Source organism: Pteropus medius, unplaced genomic scaffold, assembly GCF_902729225.1.
Source record: "Pteropus medius unplaced genomic scaffold, Ma_sr-lr_union100, whole genome shotgun sequence".
Classification (NCBI taxonomy): Eukaryota; Metazoa; Chordata; class Mammalia; order Chiroptera; family Pteropodidae; genus Pteropus; species Pteropus medius.
This window is the reverse complement of record NW_024349804.1, coordinates 5,976,517-5,993,021: the sequence shown is the minus strand read 5'-3', so window position 1 is coordinate 5,993,021 and position 16,505 is coordinate 5,976,517. Positions and strand designations below refer to the sequence as shown.

Below are 16,505 nucleotides of genomic sequence, written 5' to 3'. Positions count from 1 at the left end.
CAAATGGGAAAGTATATTTGCAAGCAATGCCTCGGATAAGGCACTTGCAAAGAACTCACACAACTCACTAACAAAAAAACCCCCAAATAATCCAATTAAAAAATGGGCAGACGATCTGAACAGACACTTCCCCCAGGAAAACATACAAATGGCCAACAACTATATGAAAGGATGCTCAACATCGCTAGCTATTAGGGAAATGCAAATCAAAACCACAGTGAGATACCATCTCATACCTGTTAGAATAGCTAAAACCAATAGGACAAGAAATAACAAGTGTTGGAGAGGATGTGGAGAAAAAGGAACCCTCATATACTGCTGGTGGGACTGCAAATTGGTACGGCCACTATGGAAAATAGTATGGAGGTTCCTCAAAAAATTAAGAATGATCCACCACATGACCCAGTAATCTCTCTACTGGGTATTTACCCCAAAGACTTGAAAACCCACATCCGAAAAGTTATCTACACACCAATGTTCATAGCAGCATTATTCACAGTGGCCAGGACATGGAAGCAACCGAAGTGTCCTGTGCTAGATGTTTGGCTAAAGAAGATGTGGTATGTATATACAATGGACTATTACTCAGCCATAAGAAGAGATGAAATACTGCCATTTGCAACAACATGGATGGACCTTGACATAGTCATGCTAAACAAAATAAGCCAGACAGTGAAAGTTGAAAATCACATGATATCACTTATATGTGGGATATAAACCTAAAAGCAAAAACTGAACAGGACAAACAGAGACTCATGGACATGGACAATAGACTAGTGGTTACCAGAGGGTAGCGGGGTAGAGGGACGGGGAGGTAGATGGGGGTAAAAGGGGTCAAATATATGGTAACAGAAAGAAATCTAACTATTGGCGGTGAACGCACAATGACATATATATATATATATATATTTTATATTTATATGTCTTACTGTGGAATTGTACACAAGAAACTTACTGGTTTTTGTTAACCAATGTCACCATAATAAAAAATAAATTTAAAAAATTTAAAAAGTCATTTTTGTTACCTCTCCCTAGAAAGAATTTAGGCGGCACTTTGCCTGTTCCTCCTGGTTATCGGATTAGTAATTGGTACCCAATAAACTTTCAATAAATGTTTGTGGAATGAATGGGTGCCTCCCTCCTTTTATCAGCGAATAAACTGAGTCCGGAGAAAGACTGTGGGCCAAAGTCACTCCCAGCGTTAAGGGTAAGGGCGGCAGAGCCCTATCCTGACTCCGGGGAAGGGCTCGCTCCGCGTAGTGACTGATTCGCCTCTCCACAGAACTGTGTCAAATCCAGTCAAAGACGTCAACTCTCAATAAAAATAAACGGAAACGCCAGGCGGCCTGAGGGCCGAGAAGGAAGAAGAAACGAAACCACCACACATTCAGCTTCACTGGCGCCCGACAGACCTATCCAGGTGCCCCGGGCTGTCACCTGACCAGCGCAGTCACGTGTCCCGGGCGCCTGCTGCTGCGCAGGCGCAGTGGCTCCGCCCCTTTTCAGAAATGGCGGCTCCGCTGGGAGGTATGTTCTCTGGGCAGCCGCCCGGACCCCCACTACCCCCGCCGGGACTCCCGGGCCAGGCTTCGCTTCTTCAGGCCGCTCCGGGCGCTCCGAGATCTTCTCCGAGTACCTTGGTGGATGAGTTGGAGTCGTCTTTCGAGGTAAAATGAGAAGTGGATTTCTGTTTTAGCCGCTTTTCTTTCCTGAGATGTAAACCGCGCACGCGCAGGTTATCTCCTTCAGCGATCCCCGCACTCGACTTACAAATGGGGAAACTGGCTCAGAGAATATAGGACACTTGATTTCGTCTCCACAATAAGTGTTGGCCACTAGTCTACTTAGGTCTGCTGGCAGAGACGCGCAAACGTGACGTTTCTGGAGGCGCGTGGGCTTGAAGTTTCCCCCACCTTAAGACATTTAGGTTCCCATTCAGCTGATCTCCGCCCACCCGGTGTGTGTTCCCATCTCTGAGCCTCCTTTCCTGCGTGTTTAGTACGGGCCTGGCCTCTCTGGAGCTCACTGTTACACTGCTAGTCCTGTAGCTTTTCCGTTGGGCTTCCCCCTTAAGCGGTCCGAAAGCGATGGGACTCTTGGTGCTGCAACAGATTTATTTAAAAGTTGTGCGAAACTTGTTACTAGGGGCCGAGGAAGGAGGAAAGCTGGACGTTCCAGGGGGAGCGAAGCATAGATGACCCAAAATCTGAGTTCAGCCGAAGGTGTGCACTCTGTAGCCAGGAAGATGGGGAGCGGTGGTAGACAAAGGAGAGGTAAAAATAATTGCTTTGGTTGCTTCCGGTAGTCTCTAAAGGGGAAGATGAGCCATTGTTATATAGAAATAAAATAACTTCTAATCGGAGTGACCTTTTCAGTATTTTAAATACTGAAAATCCTGTTCATGTGAGTTTTATGCTATAGCTATGTGATACTACAGTAGCATAGAGATTTAGTTTGTAAATGACCAAAATTGGGGCTGCATGGGCAGAATGCTTTTACTGATGGAGTGTACCGTCAGAAGTTTGGAGATAACTAATTTAAAGGTGCCAAGCCATAAAGAAAGGCCATGGGTAAGCTTTAGAACAGCATCTAGCATTGAGGTGAAGTGGCTCTGGCTCACGAGTGCTTGCTGAAAGACAGTTGGCCCTGTAGAAGCTTTGGCCAAAGTTGACCACCAGCGAGCGCCCTAATGCTTAAACCTTTAGTGGCTGTCTGTGCCTCTTGGGATAAGACCAGGAGCTTTACTATGGTCTCCCCAGCTCTGCATGTTCAAGTCTCAGCTTTGAACCCATCTCTTCTTATTTTGGTCTCTCAAGACTTTTTCTGCATATGCCATTTGTTTTCCCTTTGGGCTTCCAGGTCCCATCCCAGCTCACACAACACTTCTTCAGTGACCTGTCCGTGATACTCTTACTAGCATTCACCACGAGCCAGGCTCTACGAAGTCAAAGACCATCTCTTGCCCCCTCCGTAGTACTAGTACGGTGGTAGCAGATAATAAATACTTGATGAATACTTGTCAAGCATTGAAGGAGCCTGGTGTGTGTCAGGCCCTGTCCTGGGTGCTAAGAACACAGAACAAAACAGTCCCTGCCTTCAAGGAGCTCATGACATTGCTGTGGAAGAAACAGATAAATGGTAGGCCACTGCAGTGCCGTGGGACCCATGCTCTGAGAGAAGAAACCCAGAATTCCATAAGAGCATCCGTGGCCGTGGCTTGTCAAAGACTTTGCAGAGAAAGTAAAACCCAAAGGGGCATTTGGACTTAGCTACGTGGGAGTGGGAGAGGCGCTGCTTGGGCCCTCCCATGCTGGGTGATCACCCACCTAGTCTCCTGTCAAGACTCAGCTCAGAGACCACATTTTCATTTTGTGTTTCCTTCCGTGAGGTCTGCGTGGACCTCTTTTCCCACAACCTCCAGTGGCGCGTGACACCTGCTTGCCCACTTTTCATTTCTCTTTCAGTGCCGCCTCCCCCGTGAGGTCTTTGGCTTGCTCGTTCTAGTTTGCTTAGTAAATACTCTTTGATGGAATGAGTTTGTTGAGGTCATGCACTCTTGTTGTGGGAGGGAACCTTGGAGATCCTCCCTTCCTTTTACAGATGAAGAAACTGAGGCTCAGAGAGGGGAAGTAACTTGCCCAGAGCCAAACCCTGAGTTCGTGGAAATGAAGATTAGCATTTGGGCCTCCTGACTTTACAGGCAAAGGCTTCTGTCTTAGGAGTATTTCTAAAAAGGAGATTCTTTTTATAGACTTCCACACGTTTTCTTCTCTATACAACTGTCCAACTCTTGATAAAGGCCTGTGTGTGTGTGTGTGTGTGTGTGTGTGTGTGTGTGTGTGTGTGTGTTTAAGGAGGAAGAGGGAACTAAAATTCCTGAGATCAGGTTTTCTCCCACTGTCTGGTGGCCCTGCTGCCTGGCTCTGCAGGAGCAGCCCCAGCTTCGCTGGCCAGTTTGTGACTAGTTGGTCTCCTGGATGGGACGTTTTCCAGTAGCCACAAGATTCATAAAGCAGGACACCCTACTCATATCCCAAATCCAACAGGAGTCACCTTTCAAAGTATTACACAGAATGGGCAGTCTGCTTTTCTGATTTGTTGAGCTGTTGCAGGGCTTTCTCAGCGAGAGTCCTGTGATTTTTTCTCTGTAAGTCAAATGGGGCAACCGCAGGCAGGAGAAGGGCCCTCACATCTAGTTGATGGCCTAAATTCGGGCCCAGATCTGCTTGCCTTAAACCAAGTATAGTTCGCTTACTGCTGGCTGGGCTCTGCCTTCCTGAGATTTGAGGCTTCTGTTCTGACCCCTGCTCCCCCAAGCCTCTCCTGTTCTCTTTCTGGCCCCGCCACCCTGTTAGGCCTTCTTTGTCCATTTCCTCAGAGTAGCCAGTGTGAAGAACTCCTTGGCTGAATCACTTATGCATCTGGATCATTGTTGTTTTATAGAGAGAACTCCCTCTTTGGGACTTGTTTATCCATGTGACACCAACTTTGTTTTTCTTTTGGGCCACCCAGTCAGTCATTAGCATGTGTTTATTGAGCACCCACTTTCTGCCAAGCAATAGTCCCACACTAGGCATATAGCGAACAAGACAAGCAAAATTCCCACCTGCTCAGAGGGGACGGCTAATAATGGACTAGAAGAATGGGATGATGTCAATTAACTGTGTGAAAAACAATAAAAAAACAAAAAATGAAACAAAGCAAAAAGCTGGGCTTGAGGATAGAGGGGTACTATTTCAAAAGAGCAGCCAGATGTGGTCTCTCTGAGGAGGTGATGATTGACCTGAGTCCTGAATGGGTGATGCAAGTCACGTGAGCACCTGAGGGAGGGACTATGGGTAGGACTGGAGTAGGGTGGAATGAGAGGGGGAAAGGGAGTGGGTGGTAGGAGAGAGGCAGATGGAGGTGCTGGCAAACACCACATGCCTCATTTATGGGCTCTTTCTCCATGGAGCTAATGGAGTCAGTTTACCAGGTTTCTTCATTAGCATGATGTCTTGTTATCTGGTGTGCAAACCCAGATGCTAGCAACTCATTGACTGACTTCAAGAAAAGTTATTTCTTAACTCTGAAGTAAGATTTTTGACGTGACATGTTTTCCTTTTGTGGTATGTTTTAATCACACAGGCTTGCTTTGCTTCTCTGGTGAGTCAGGACTATGTCAATGGCACGGATCAGGAAGAAATTCGAACTGGTAAGAATCCCTTTTGTAGACAGTGTTAGCAAGATTCCACATCGCTGTCTTTACACTTTGTGTGTTTCAGTCCTTCTTGTACCCTAAGAGAAGTTTTCCAGGGAATAAGATTTATGCAGATTATCTCTATATATTGCTCGTTCTCTGTTCAGTTTATTAATTGACATTTTAAGTCATGATGAACCACTTATGTGAGCTTTACATATTGGTAGTAGGACAAAGAAGACCAATAGTGTGTACTGCTTTTAAAATAAGTGTTGCGTTGGACCTGGTTATTACTTGGATGGGAGACCATCTAGGAAGACCAGGTGCTGTAGGCGTAAAAAATTTAATAAAATAAGAGATTGTAAGCTGACAAGGTCCTTGCAATCTGTGAGGTCAATCAAGGGTTGCCTCGCCTAAAAAAAAATAAAATATAAAGTAAAATAAGTTTTGATAATATATTGAATAGGTGTAACAGAAGTCTCATGTACTTTCCACTCCTTGCCCAAGTTCTGTCCCCAGAGGTGACCAGTGCTTCTGATTTCTATGTACTATATTTTAAAAGTTACATTTTAACTGGAAATCATACTAATTGCTGGAACTCTGGATTGTCATTTTTAGAAGAACTCATTGTCTTTCTTCAGAAGAACTTTTATTTTATAAGTCTCTTATTCACATGATAAAAATACAAATCATTTGCTGTTTTTAATGTTGGTTAACACATGGGTTTAGGGGTTAGTATTATTGCTGTGGCCAAGATTAAAATCCTAGATTGCATCTTTGAGAAGGTGCTGTTTTTGATATTCTGACTGTTCCTTTATGAGGGAGATATTTTGTCTAGTGTTTTTCTTGATTTAATATTTTGGTCTTTTTTTTTTTTTTTTTAAGGTGTCGATCAGTGTATCCAGAAATTTCTGGATATTGCAAGACAGACAGAATGTTTTTTCCTACAGAAAAGATTGCAGTTATCTGTCCAGAAACCAGAGCAAGTTATCAAAGAGGTATGAACTCAGTTTTCTCAGCTTCTTAGGAAGAGCACATGTTATCAGGATTCCATCTGCTTTAAATGATTTTAAGTGAAAACTCTTTTCACACTAGTTCTAGTAGGGCTTTATAGATTGAATATGAATGTTGCTAGTTGTCATTGCTGGTGACAACCTGCACAGGTTAGAATAAAGGGGAGTCGGGGAAGCAGGGCTTCACACAGAACTTTCCTGAAAATTTTTCCCGAAGAAAAGGAAGGTTTTGCTGCTTGAAAAGGTTTGAAAGCCTATTGTGTAGGTGATGAGCTCATTTGGACAGGAACTGTGATCTCTGTATTTCCGGTTGCCTTTACTCAGGGCTGTACACACAGGATAGCCTCTGTGGAGTTTTGTTCAAGGACTTTTAAAATTTAAATGTCCTGTCCTAGGCTCCTTGAAACTCAGGATTTCGTCTATCTCAGTTGTTGAAACCCCGGGGCATTTGGAAGGATGTTGGGGTTTCCAGGATGCCTGGAAAGCTTCAGTGGCATTTACTGTGTTGGGCCCCGCTGCATTGTGGACAAGGGAAGAGTCGTCCTGCCCAAAAGGCCTGTGGTGCTCCTGGTGAAAAATGCTAAATTCATTCAATTGAGGTGATTGCTATGGGGGCAGTTTTTGAAGTAACTACTCCCACAAGCCAACCAGTTAAAAATTGTTCTTTTTATTCAAAGATAACTATCGAGAAGATGAATGGTAGGGTGATATTCTTACACTTCATCATGTCAGGTCATTCCTGATTTGAATACTTGAGTAACAACATAGATGTGTTCAAGGCCAGGTCTTTTTTTTTAAATTAACGCCTACAGCACCTGCTCTTCCTAGGTAGTCTCCCATCCAAGTACTAACCAGGCCTGACCCTGCTTAGCTTCCAAGATCAGACGGGATCAGGTGTGTTCAGGGTGGCATGGCTTAGGTCTTAATAAAGAAATTATAACGATGGTTTTCAGAAAAAAAGACTCTTGAAAATGAGATTTTAACACTTCATAACCTGACATGATAGAACTGTGGTTGCGGGTTCTTTTAAACAGTTTTTATCTTGTGTTTCAGTTTCTTCGAGTTTTAAATTCTCAGCAGTAGACTTTTGGACATAGATACTGGGGACCTGGGCACCAGGATAGAAAAGAGATTGATTTCTTTTTGGCTGCCCTTTGAGACTTTGGAATATTCTAACTTGAATATTATTTATTTAAAGAAAATAATTTAAAAATAAGAAGTCCGTGTTCAGCAGACATCTGCCATTGGAAAGAGTTGCTTTGGGTTGTTCAGTAGCGGAGCCCAGCGGAGTGATGGGTTTAGTATGGTTTCATAGCTTTTCTTTGTTTTGAATTTACTTCTTAGTGCTCTTAACTAGTCAGGAACTGTAGTCACTGTTCACGTGTTCGCTCTGACTTCATCTTCGTTCCTAGGATGTCTCAGAGCTAAGGAATGAATTACAGCGGAAAGATGCTCTGGTCCAGAAGCACTTGACGAAGCTGCGTCATTGGCAGCAGGTGCTGGAGGACGTCAGTGCGCAGCACAAAAAGCCGGCCGACATCCCTCAGGGCTCCTTGGCCTACCTCGAGCAAGCGTCTGCTAACATCCCTGCGCCTATGAAGCAGACCTGAGTAAGGGCCATCTGGATGCGAGCTGCTCTGTGAATCAACCTAAATACAGTTTTGGGGTGTTTTTTTTGCCAAACATCACTTTTCGGGGACGTGACATTTTAGAAGAACTCTGCCAGCGAATGAGATGATTTTAGTTTCATGCTCTCACCTAAAAATTTCCCTCTATTTTTGTAAGATGTTATTTCTTCAGTACTTTACAAAATGCGTGTAGCTTTGGTAAATCAAGTAAATTTTTGTTTGTAGCAAAATGTAGGCTATTAGTGTGATGCTACTTACAGATCCCTTTTTATTTCTTTTTTCTGCTTGTTATTTTTTAATTTTTGTATAGTTTTGTATTTATAGTTTTAAATGAGTTTGTGTCATCTGAGGGAAGAACAGTTTGTATGATCCTATCAGTGAATTGGAAGGTGAGGGTTTTTGTAGGCCTTTGATGTGGTTGTATGTAAAAATGTGTAAACTTGCTGTTTTGAGACTTTGAACTACCTCAAGAGGAGGAATCTAATGCAATAATGTAATGCTCCCAGAGTTCTCAGAATGAGGATATTCTGTAAATAGGTCGGAAGAGGAATTTAATATCCTAGGTTAGGGTAGTACTATTACACTAGGATCTAAGCTGACGTTGACTTTATTTGGGATAACTTTATATTCTCTGTGATGTTTATTTACTTTTTTGGGTTGGGGGATGTAGTAGGAGCAGTGATTTGCCAAATTTTTTTTAACTTTCTGCACTAATGAATCAGTTTAAGTAAACAGACCCTGTTCTCAACAGCATGTTTTGGGCACAGGTGAAGTTCGAGGGTGTAAGCTCACTGTGATTATCTCTTCTTTTGAGTTTTGTTTGCTTTTATTTTTGTTTTGCTTTTTGGAGCAGAAGTCTTCCATTGGGGAAGGGCCTTACTGATGGATGGTGTTGGTTCCAAGGGACAGGGCCTCAGGCTGGGCGTGGACTGCAGCATTACCTTTGGCTCGTGCCCTCCACAGAGGGGACGCAGAGCCCTAGAGTGTGGGAGACATCTTACCCTTTTATTAGTCACACGGGCCACACAGATCTCTGATCTGCCGCGGAGAAATAGACTGGTGTTGTGTCCTGCTTTCCCTAGAGGAAGCTTTTCTTCCTCTGTTGTTTACAATCTCTTACTAGATCACATCCCTTTACCCAAAACAAATGCACCGCTGTCTTCACAGGCAGTATCTCTGCGGCTCAGTTTCCTGACTCACCTTGTTTTCTCCAGCCTCGATGGCCCCTCCCCACATGCATGGCATCCACTCACTGGCCTGGATGCCACCTGGTCCCTGAAGCCCCCGAATGCCCTCTCTGCCACACTCTCAGGACACAGGAATACTTCCTGTCTCCTACCAATCTTGCTTGGTTCTCTCTTGAGGGTTAGTAATTTATCTCTGTCTCTGAGCCCTTCATGAGAATTAGACATTATTTTCTTTTGAATGCACAGGAACCATCTATTATTTTTTATACATAACACTTATTACTCATTTTTGTTTGTGCATGTAGGATATATAGCCTGAGGCCAGCAAGTCCCCTCAGTGAGAATGCATAGGTTAAACAAAGTTTTTAAAAATTGTTTTTCTCACATTATATGATTTCAAGGTGGTTAATGTGGTCATGTCATGCTAATTAGAAGCTCTACTTACCAGCTTTATATTTCCTGATTAAAAGCTAAACAACTTTTAGGCAAAGAGGTTCTTGGTGAAAAGTTCAGGAACTATTTCTAATTGGTGCTTAGTGAAAATATTTTGAATTAATATATGTATCAGTTATTGCTGTATCTTTATTAAATTCAAAAGTTTTCTGTCAAATAGTTTTCAGTCTTGTCTGTTTGTAAATATCTTTTTTCTTTTTAACGACATCTTGCTGGTCGACGATCATAGACAACTCTCTAAGCTGCTGTCTCTTTCAATGAGAAAATAACAAGCCATCGACCAGGCTTCTCCTCTCCCATTATGATAAACCGACCCACATCTTCAGGGTATCTTTATTTCTTCCCATTCCACCTGCTGAAGTGCCTCCCTGTGTAAGACCAGCCTTTCCCCAAGTGTCCTGGCCCCAGGCAGTTGCCTTCTCCAGGCCTGAAGCCCTTGAGCGATTTCCACCCTTGTGTCGCCACCTACTGGGCCGTTCCCTGCTGGTCACAAGAGTCCCCTGTCCCTCATCTCCTCCGCTCCCCTCCACGTTCCCTTAGATGCTCGAGTGGCTCTTTCCATCTCCTGCTCCTCCCTTCAACTCCAGGCTGCCATCTATCTGTCCCTCGCATGTGACCACAACTGTGCTCGTGACAGTTACCAGCCATTTTGCTGTGGCCAAATCAAGTGGACACTTTATTTTCTTTACTTGAACTCATTCTCGTTAACACTTCTCCCCTTTTCTGCTTCCTCTTCTACCCAGCCTCTAATTGTTGACATTCCTGCGGGCTGGGGCCTGGGCCTGTGGAGGCCACGGAGGAGTGCTGCTCAGTCCTTTAGAGAGAGCGGATGCAGTTGCCAACGCTCTGGCCTCGGCGGACCTGCCGCAGAGTTCCAGCAAAGGCCATGTGCTTTCTGGGAGTGACCACGTGCAGTGCGGTCACCGGGGCCAGGTCACTTCTGCCCAGCACGGGACCTTAGTGGGCTCTTAGTATGCTCTGGAGCACCGTCAGCCCTGCCAGATCTCAGAGCTGTCCTTTCCCAAATCCTCCTTGGCCCCCTTCTCGGTTGTCAACCCTCCGTCCTCGTCCCACGGTCCCTCCCATCTCCGCTTCCTCTCCCCTTTATCTTATGCAGGTGTTTCCTCTAAGAAGGGGGAGGGGACCTGTCCCTAACATCCAGGCGCTGGCCTAGCACTGCGTGGCCATCCTACTCTCATGTTGGACAGAAACTGTTTCAGAATACCAACCTTGGACAAAGTTGCTCTGAGACCATGATAAAGTAGGACCAGGAAAACCACTTCATAATTTTGTCTAAGCACAGGGAAAAAGAAAAAAACAAGGTCACTGTGCCATCCCCAAAATAACCAAACATCTTCCTGGCTAAAGTGAGTAACCACTACTTTTTTTTTTTTAACCATTTATGGCTTCATCCTTGCTCTAATCTGCCCTTCTAGAAAAGATTAAGACATCCAGTTAGAGGGCTGTCCTCACTTTCTGACAGCATCCACCCTTGGGTGAATTCCTGCCTCCTTCGACTCTCCTTGAGATCACGCAACCAACGCCAGAATCTTAAAATTGGTGCTAACACCGCTGAGAAGTCCCCATGATGAGCATTCTCCCTCTGCAGCAGGTGAGAGACACTGTTTATTCAACTACAGGTGCGTTTCTGGTGGTCTCTGGCCCAAGGGCATCGAGATCCCTAATAAATGTCTTGCACTTCTAATTGTGTCTTGGGGTATGCTTCCAGAGAACCTGACCGATGTGGGTGTTAGGGACGTGGTCTGAAATGGCAGACAGTAGGATGCGGTTCGGGGACTGGCTCACTGTCCAACTGGCACCCATTCTGAGTGGTATGTGAGGCACAGACAGTCACTGGCACAAGGAGGGTGGCCCAGTTGCGGAAGATTCCAGTAGTGGTGTCCCAGGAAGTGTCCTCGTAGAGGGGAACATTGCTAGTGCAAGGACTCAGACACTGGGAAGATGAGGGGGGACGCCGCACACGAGAACAGTGAGTCGGCTGGTTATCACCATACTATCTGGACTCCCAGTGGTGGGATAATGACAAACTAACTTCTTACTAGATAGTCAGAGGCCTGGCCATCTTTGAGTATCTCCTGCAAGGGGCGAGCAAACCGCCGAGGAGCTAGTAGATCAACCCCAGTACTGCACCTGGGGATGACGGAGGGGATCACCCCTGGAAATCTGAAGGTCGTAGCTCCATTTAACTTGCATGACCTAGATGGAGCCCGGAGATTGAGTACAGACCAAGTAGCCTCAATCGCAACTGCTACGTTGGATGTGGCATCAATGCTAGAGCAGTTAGTAAGGGCTCAGGTCCACGGTATGCGGCCATTGATGGGGTGAATTCGTTCTTTTATGCCCCGGTTAAGGAACAATTCACAGCAATATTCCTTTCCAGTCTTGCCCTAGGGATGTGTTAACTCTTGTTCCCTCTGTCATAATATAACCTCAAGAGATTTCTCATCAAATTCTCTTGTTCCTTCTTCCCAACTCAGTTCTGAATTGTTCATTTCTCTTCCTCTCTGCTGTTCCCTCCAAGCTATCACCATCATCTCTAGGCCACTCTGCTCTTGAGAGATTGATAAATATGCAAACAAAAATGAGAATATTTTATCTATCAAATTGAGCTCGTCAGTATTATCCAGAGTCAGAGAGAAAATTTTGTTCACTGCTGGCGAAGGCGTAAATTGCTAGAAACTTTCTGGACAGTAATTAGGTCATAGCAAACAAAAAACTTAAGTGTGTATCCACTGATGCTTTACTTCAATGCCCAAGAAATATGTCCTAAAGGAAAAATGATAGAAGCGTGCAAAGATTTAGTTAACAAACATGTAATTATTGGATGGAATCTAGACATTTAAGATCTTACACTCGCCTGTAACAAGAAAGGAGTCAAAATATGTGGCGTCTCAACACAAGTCTATTTCTGCAGCAGGTATTACGCTGAGTTAAGGGCAGTAGTATGAAGTGCAGCCCACTTTGCTAGTCATCAGGAGTTGCACAGTGGTGGGTAAATGTTTCAACAAACAAGAGTAGTAACTCTCCATAGTCTTTAAAACAAAATACAAACATCATAATTCTACAATACTCACCTTAAAGCAGGAAACAAAAGAACTAAAAAATACTTAATGCTGCAAAATACTACGGCATGTTACATGTGTGATAACAAGTATTTGCATTTAAAAATTATCGCAGTGGGCCACATATTTTGATCAGATAGTAAATTTACCTTTAAATTGTAAGTTTTGAGTTTCTAATTGCATTTCTCTCAAAATGTCAGAAGTATGTAAGCAGCTACTTTTAGTTTGAGGATAATCTGACCGAGGTCAAAGTGAACTTCCTACTACCAAGTTCAGTCTTCATCTAATCTCACCCTTCTTTGGAAAATCACAAGTCACGACCTTTTTTATTGCCCAGTTTAAAGTTTTATTCAAAGAGCAAAGGTTTGACAGTGCATAGAATAAACGACTGTTTATGGGCCACCTGTCGGGCCAGCACCAAAGGATTGAGAACATATTTTGCTCACTGAAAGGTGTATTGAGCCTTGTCAAATCACACTGCTCCTTCAGAGGGTCAGACAATTTAATGTGGCCTGACAGGTCAGCACTGTGACTGGCCACTCCCAATTCCCTTTAATCTACTGAGCATCCATGCAATGGAGGAAGTGACACACCATGAGGAAAATGGCCCAAACCCAAAGACCAGAGGTTCAGATGATCCTTGACTTGGAAGAATAGATAAATCTAGGAACCTTCACAAATGACCAAATTGGCACAACAGTCATTGAAACAGATGTATGATGGGGCAAGGCTTAGTTATTCACAGAAAAATCCTGGCAGTGTTTAATTCTAATTCATGATTGGGCTCATTGCTCATATTATTTTACTTAATCCTCATAAAGCCCCTTTTGAGGTAGGTGTTATCTCTTCTATTATCTACTTCATGTCCCGGATTAGGAAATCAAAATACTTAACCCAATATGTCAAGATCTGCTGTTGTTCATTCCTAGTAGTTCTGATTTGCTTTTTTTAAATTGGTTTTTCTGGTAATTTTGAAATTGTTTTATTTCTCTCCTTATTGAGGTTAGATGTGCATTTTGAATTGTATCAGTTACTTAGAAACACTTTTCCAGTGGAGGTGACATGCATCCTAAGGAAAAACAAAACCACTTTAAAAGTGGACGATTCTAATCACAGTCGGATAGTCCACAAAGTGGACCGCAATTGTATGGACACTAGAAATACAGTGTGTAACATTAACATTTTCCTATAGGTGCTTTCTGACAATGATGGTTTGTTTTATCCTCGTGTCAATAATTTTTTAATGAACTGGTGTCCAATGAAACTATGAAATGTCAATGCCAAATTTTGTTGACGCTATCATATGCAAATCATATTAGAAGCAGGTTATTTGGTTGGTTGTTTTTTTAGTTCATTCCTTCAATCACCTGTTTTAAAAGAAATGTTTTTCAAATGTCCTCTTTGGGATGGATCCTAAGGATCAATTTAGAAAGAAAAATACTTCGTGAACCATTCCTGGTGGGCAGAGCCCTGTTTCTGCTGGACTTCTTTGGGTTGGGCTGTGTCACCATCTTGTGTCCTAAAAATAAACAAAAAGCTTTCTTAGATTAGTTTGAAAACTATTCAATAAACAACTTAATACCCCACTATTTTTTCAGGGGAAGATACCTGCTTCTTTACTCTTCAAAAGATCCTAGCACTTGACGGGCCAACATTAGTGTCTGGAATTAAGTTGCGAAGGATGGGGGTGGGGAGGGAACATCTAATTCTTGTTTGGAAATCAGCACGTTCTCCATTGTGTCACTTAAGACAATGAGGTGTATTTGCAATATGCATTATTAATTCAGACACATATTAAACAATAAATCCCATAAAAAGGTGAAAGGAAGAAATGGTTACTCAACAGCATTACAATTTATGGCTTCTTCAAAAGTTATCTACTGTGTTTTAGCATTTTGATGAGGCTGTGAAATTAGCCTTTAATAAATTGCAAAGGGGAAACAGGAAACATGAAGTATGGTGTATACCTGACCGAACCACCTCTATCTGCAACTTTGAAAATTCATATAAAATAATGGGAACATAGTTTTAAATAGAGGCATATAATGATGAGATGAATCTGTGGCCAGAGTCAGGGGCTCTAGCAGTTAATGGAGGGGTGTGCTGGGGGCTCCTGGCCTCAGTTTCCTTAGCTGTGAAACAAAGCGCTGGACTCATTCAATGACTGACTGCTGGAAGGTCCATCCAGCTTAACTCTGTAAAGGTCTATGTCACTCCCTTCGTCTGAACAGCCACAGGTAGGCAGGCAGAGCCTTTGGAAAAGGAACATTCTAGGAAGGGCTCTTTCTGAAATGCAAACTTAAAAGTCCGGAATTTAAAAATTTTGCCTCTGAATAGAAAACTAGATAGAAGGGAGAAATAATAACGGCGGGGGTGGGGGGTGTGTGTGTGGTAAATCGTGTTTCTGGAAGAGAAGCATGTTGCAAGCATTTCTGGAAAAATAAGGCAGTATCTGAGCTTGTCTTGTATGAGCAGCCAAACCCACAGATTAAGAGGCCTTAAAATTCCAGGATGATACAATCAATCTTGAGAAGTAACCTGAATAATAGTAGAAATACAACGAATGCTTCCGTGCCAGGTCCTGTGCTAAACACATCCTACGAATTAATTCCTGTAGCCTCATATCAGTCTGAGGAGATTGGTGCTGTATTAGCTTCATTTTAGAGGTGAAGAAATGGAGATCCAGAAAGGTCAAGTAGTCTGCCCAAGGCCACACAACTAAAAGTGAGGAAGATCAGAACTTGAATCCAGACCTCAAGGCCAGATGATGAGAGTCTACCTTCTGTGTAACCCACACTGAAGTGGTCAGCTAAGTGATTTGATGTCCCCTGTCTAATCATCCATGAAAAAAAGCCTTTCTGGAATTTGGTCCGAGGAATAGTCCCTCTTCCAAACAATGACATATTTCCCTCCTACACAAGCTTCCCATTTGGCTGGATTGTAATTTGTCCAAGGCAGGGCTTGTTTTGCTATTCTTTATATCCGCCTAAATGCCAGATATTTAATAGATGTTGAAAAAGAACCCTAATTTTCCTCCTATTATGGAGAAAGAGAATCACAGCTTCTTCGCCCTACCTTGTGGCAGTTTTCACATCTAGAGACTGCGTGGGTTTGTAAGGCCGACCTCCGCTGGGGCTCGGGTCCAAGCTGGGTGACTTAGTTATTGGAGGGGCATTGATCCTGGAGCTCAGATCACCACTCAGAAAGTTCTTGGCATAGGAGGCGAGGTTTGGCACACTGACCACTCGGCTGGGCACTTCCTCCATCTTCTTTTTCTGTTTAGATTAAAGGACAGGCCCGTTAGAGTCACCCAAGAGGCACTATCGTAAAAGTAAGTGAGGCCTACCAACCAAAACTATATGAGCAAGGAGGCAAGACTTTTGTTTATGTACTTATATTATTTTTTTAAGTATTTTTTTCCCTCTATTTTATGTTTTAAGAAACACATAGATTTCTTATCCAAAATTTCTGGGGACAGATGTATTTCATAATTCAAAATATTTTTTTTAGATTTTCAAAGACCATATAACGCCCCTAGCATGAGCTGGGCCCACCTTGTCCTCAAATGCACTGATATTTCTGAAGTGAAACTTAGGTTTGGTCCTACTAAGAGGGATGATAGAAAAAGTATAAATGAGCTCACATCAATTTGGCTTAAGTTGGGTTTATTGTCCTATGAGCTATGAAAAAATACTAATTTTTAAAGCATTTTTAGGATTTTATGATAGCAGATGAGATGAAATATTCTCATTGTAACAAATTCCAAAATATAGGGTGAAAAAAGTTAAGAAATGGAAGATTCCTGCTCTTCTCTCTCCCACTCGCTATGATTACAGCCATTATTAAAATCGACACATTTATTTATAGGAAATTTGGAAAACACGAAAACCCAGACAAAATTAAAAACACATTATAATCTGCCTAGCCAGATACAAATACTGTTTAAAATTTGGACTATTTCT

General features: G+C 43.1%; 2 protein-coding genes and 1 pseudogene across 3 annotated transcripts in view; 1 reads left to right on the top strand and 2 right to left on the bottom strand.

The window, feature by feature from the left end:
* Positions 1-1,482: 1,482 nt before the first annotated feature.
* Positions 1,483-9,617, top strand: MED28 (mediator complex subunit 28). The gene is made up of 4 exons (XM_039838122.1): positions 1,483-1,667; positions 5,128-5,194; positions 6,065-6,177; positions 7,605-9,617. Exons 1-4 carry the CDS (start codon positions 1,509-1,511, stop codon positions 7,800-7,802), a joined length of 537 nt encoding a protein of 178 aa, XP_039694056.1. The 5' UTR covers positions 1,483-1,508; the 3' UTR covers positions 7,803-9,617.
* Positions 6,996-7,113, bottom strand: LOC120582960 (uncharacterized; annotated as a pseudogene).
* Positions 9,618-12,872: 3,255 nt separating the features above from the next.
* The window catches only part of FAM184B (family with sequence similarity 184 member B), an 86,068-nt gene continuing 82,435 nt past the window's right edge, over positions 12,873-16,505 (bottom strand). Inside the window, exons 17-18 of one of the 2 annotated variants that reach the window (XM_039838097.1) lie at positions 15,619-15,818; positions 12,873-14,062 (exon numbers count right to left, since the gene is read on the bottom strand). In XM_039838097.1, the coding sequence (XP_039694031.1) occupies positions 13,969-14,062; positions 15,619-15,818 (294 nt within the window). In that variant the 3' untranslated portion in view covers positions 12,873-13,968. The remainder of the gene's footprint in view (positions 14,063-15,618; positions 15,819-16,505) is intronic. The other variant, XM_039838096.1, reaches the window with a different exon arrangement.

What these genes read in the sequence shown, in the direction of transcription:
- MED28 (XM_039838122.1), top strand. Translation starts at nt 1,509, where the DNA reads ATGGCGGCTCCGCTGGGAGGTATGTTCTCTGGGCAGCCGCCCGGACCC. An exon ending in AGTTGGAGTCGTCTTTCGAG is followed by an intron (nt 1,668 to 5,127) that starts GTAAAATGAGAA and finishes TTAATCACACAG; the next exon opens with GCTTGCTTTGCTTCTCTGGT. An exon ending in TCAGGAAGAAATTCGAACTG is followed by an intron (nt 5,195 to 6,064) that starts GTAAGAATCCCT and finishes TTTTTTTTTAAG; the next exon opens with GTGTCGATCAGTGTATCCAG.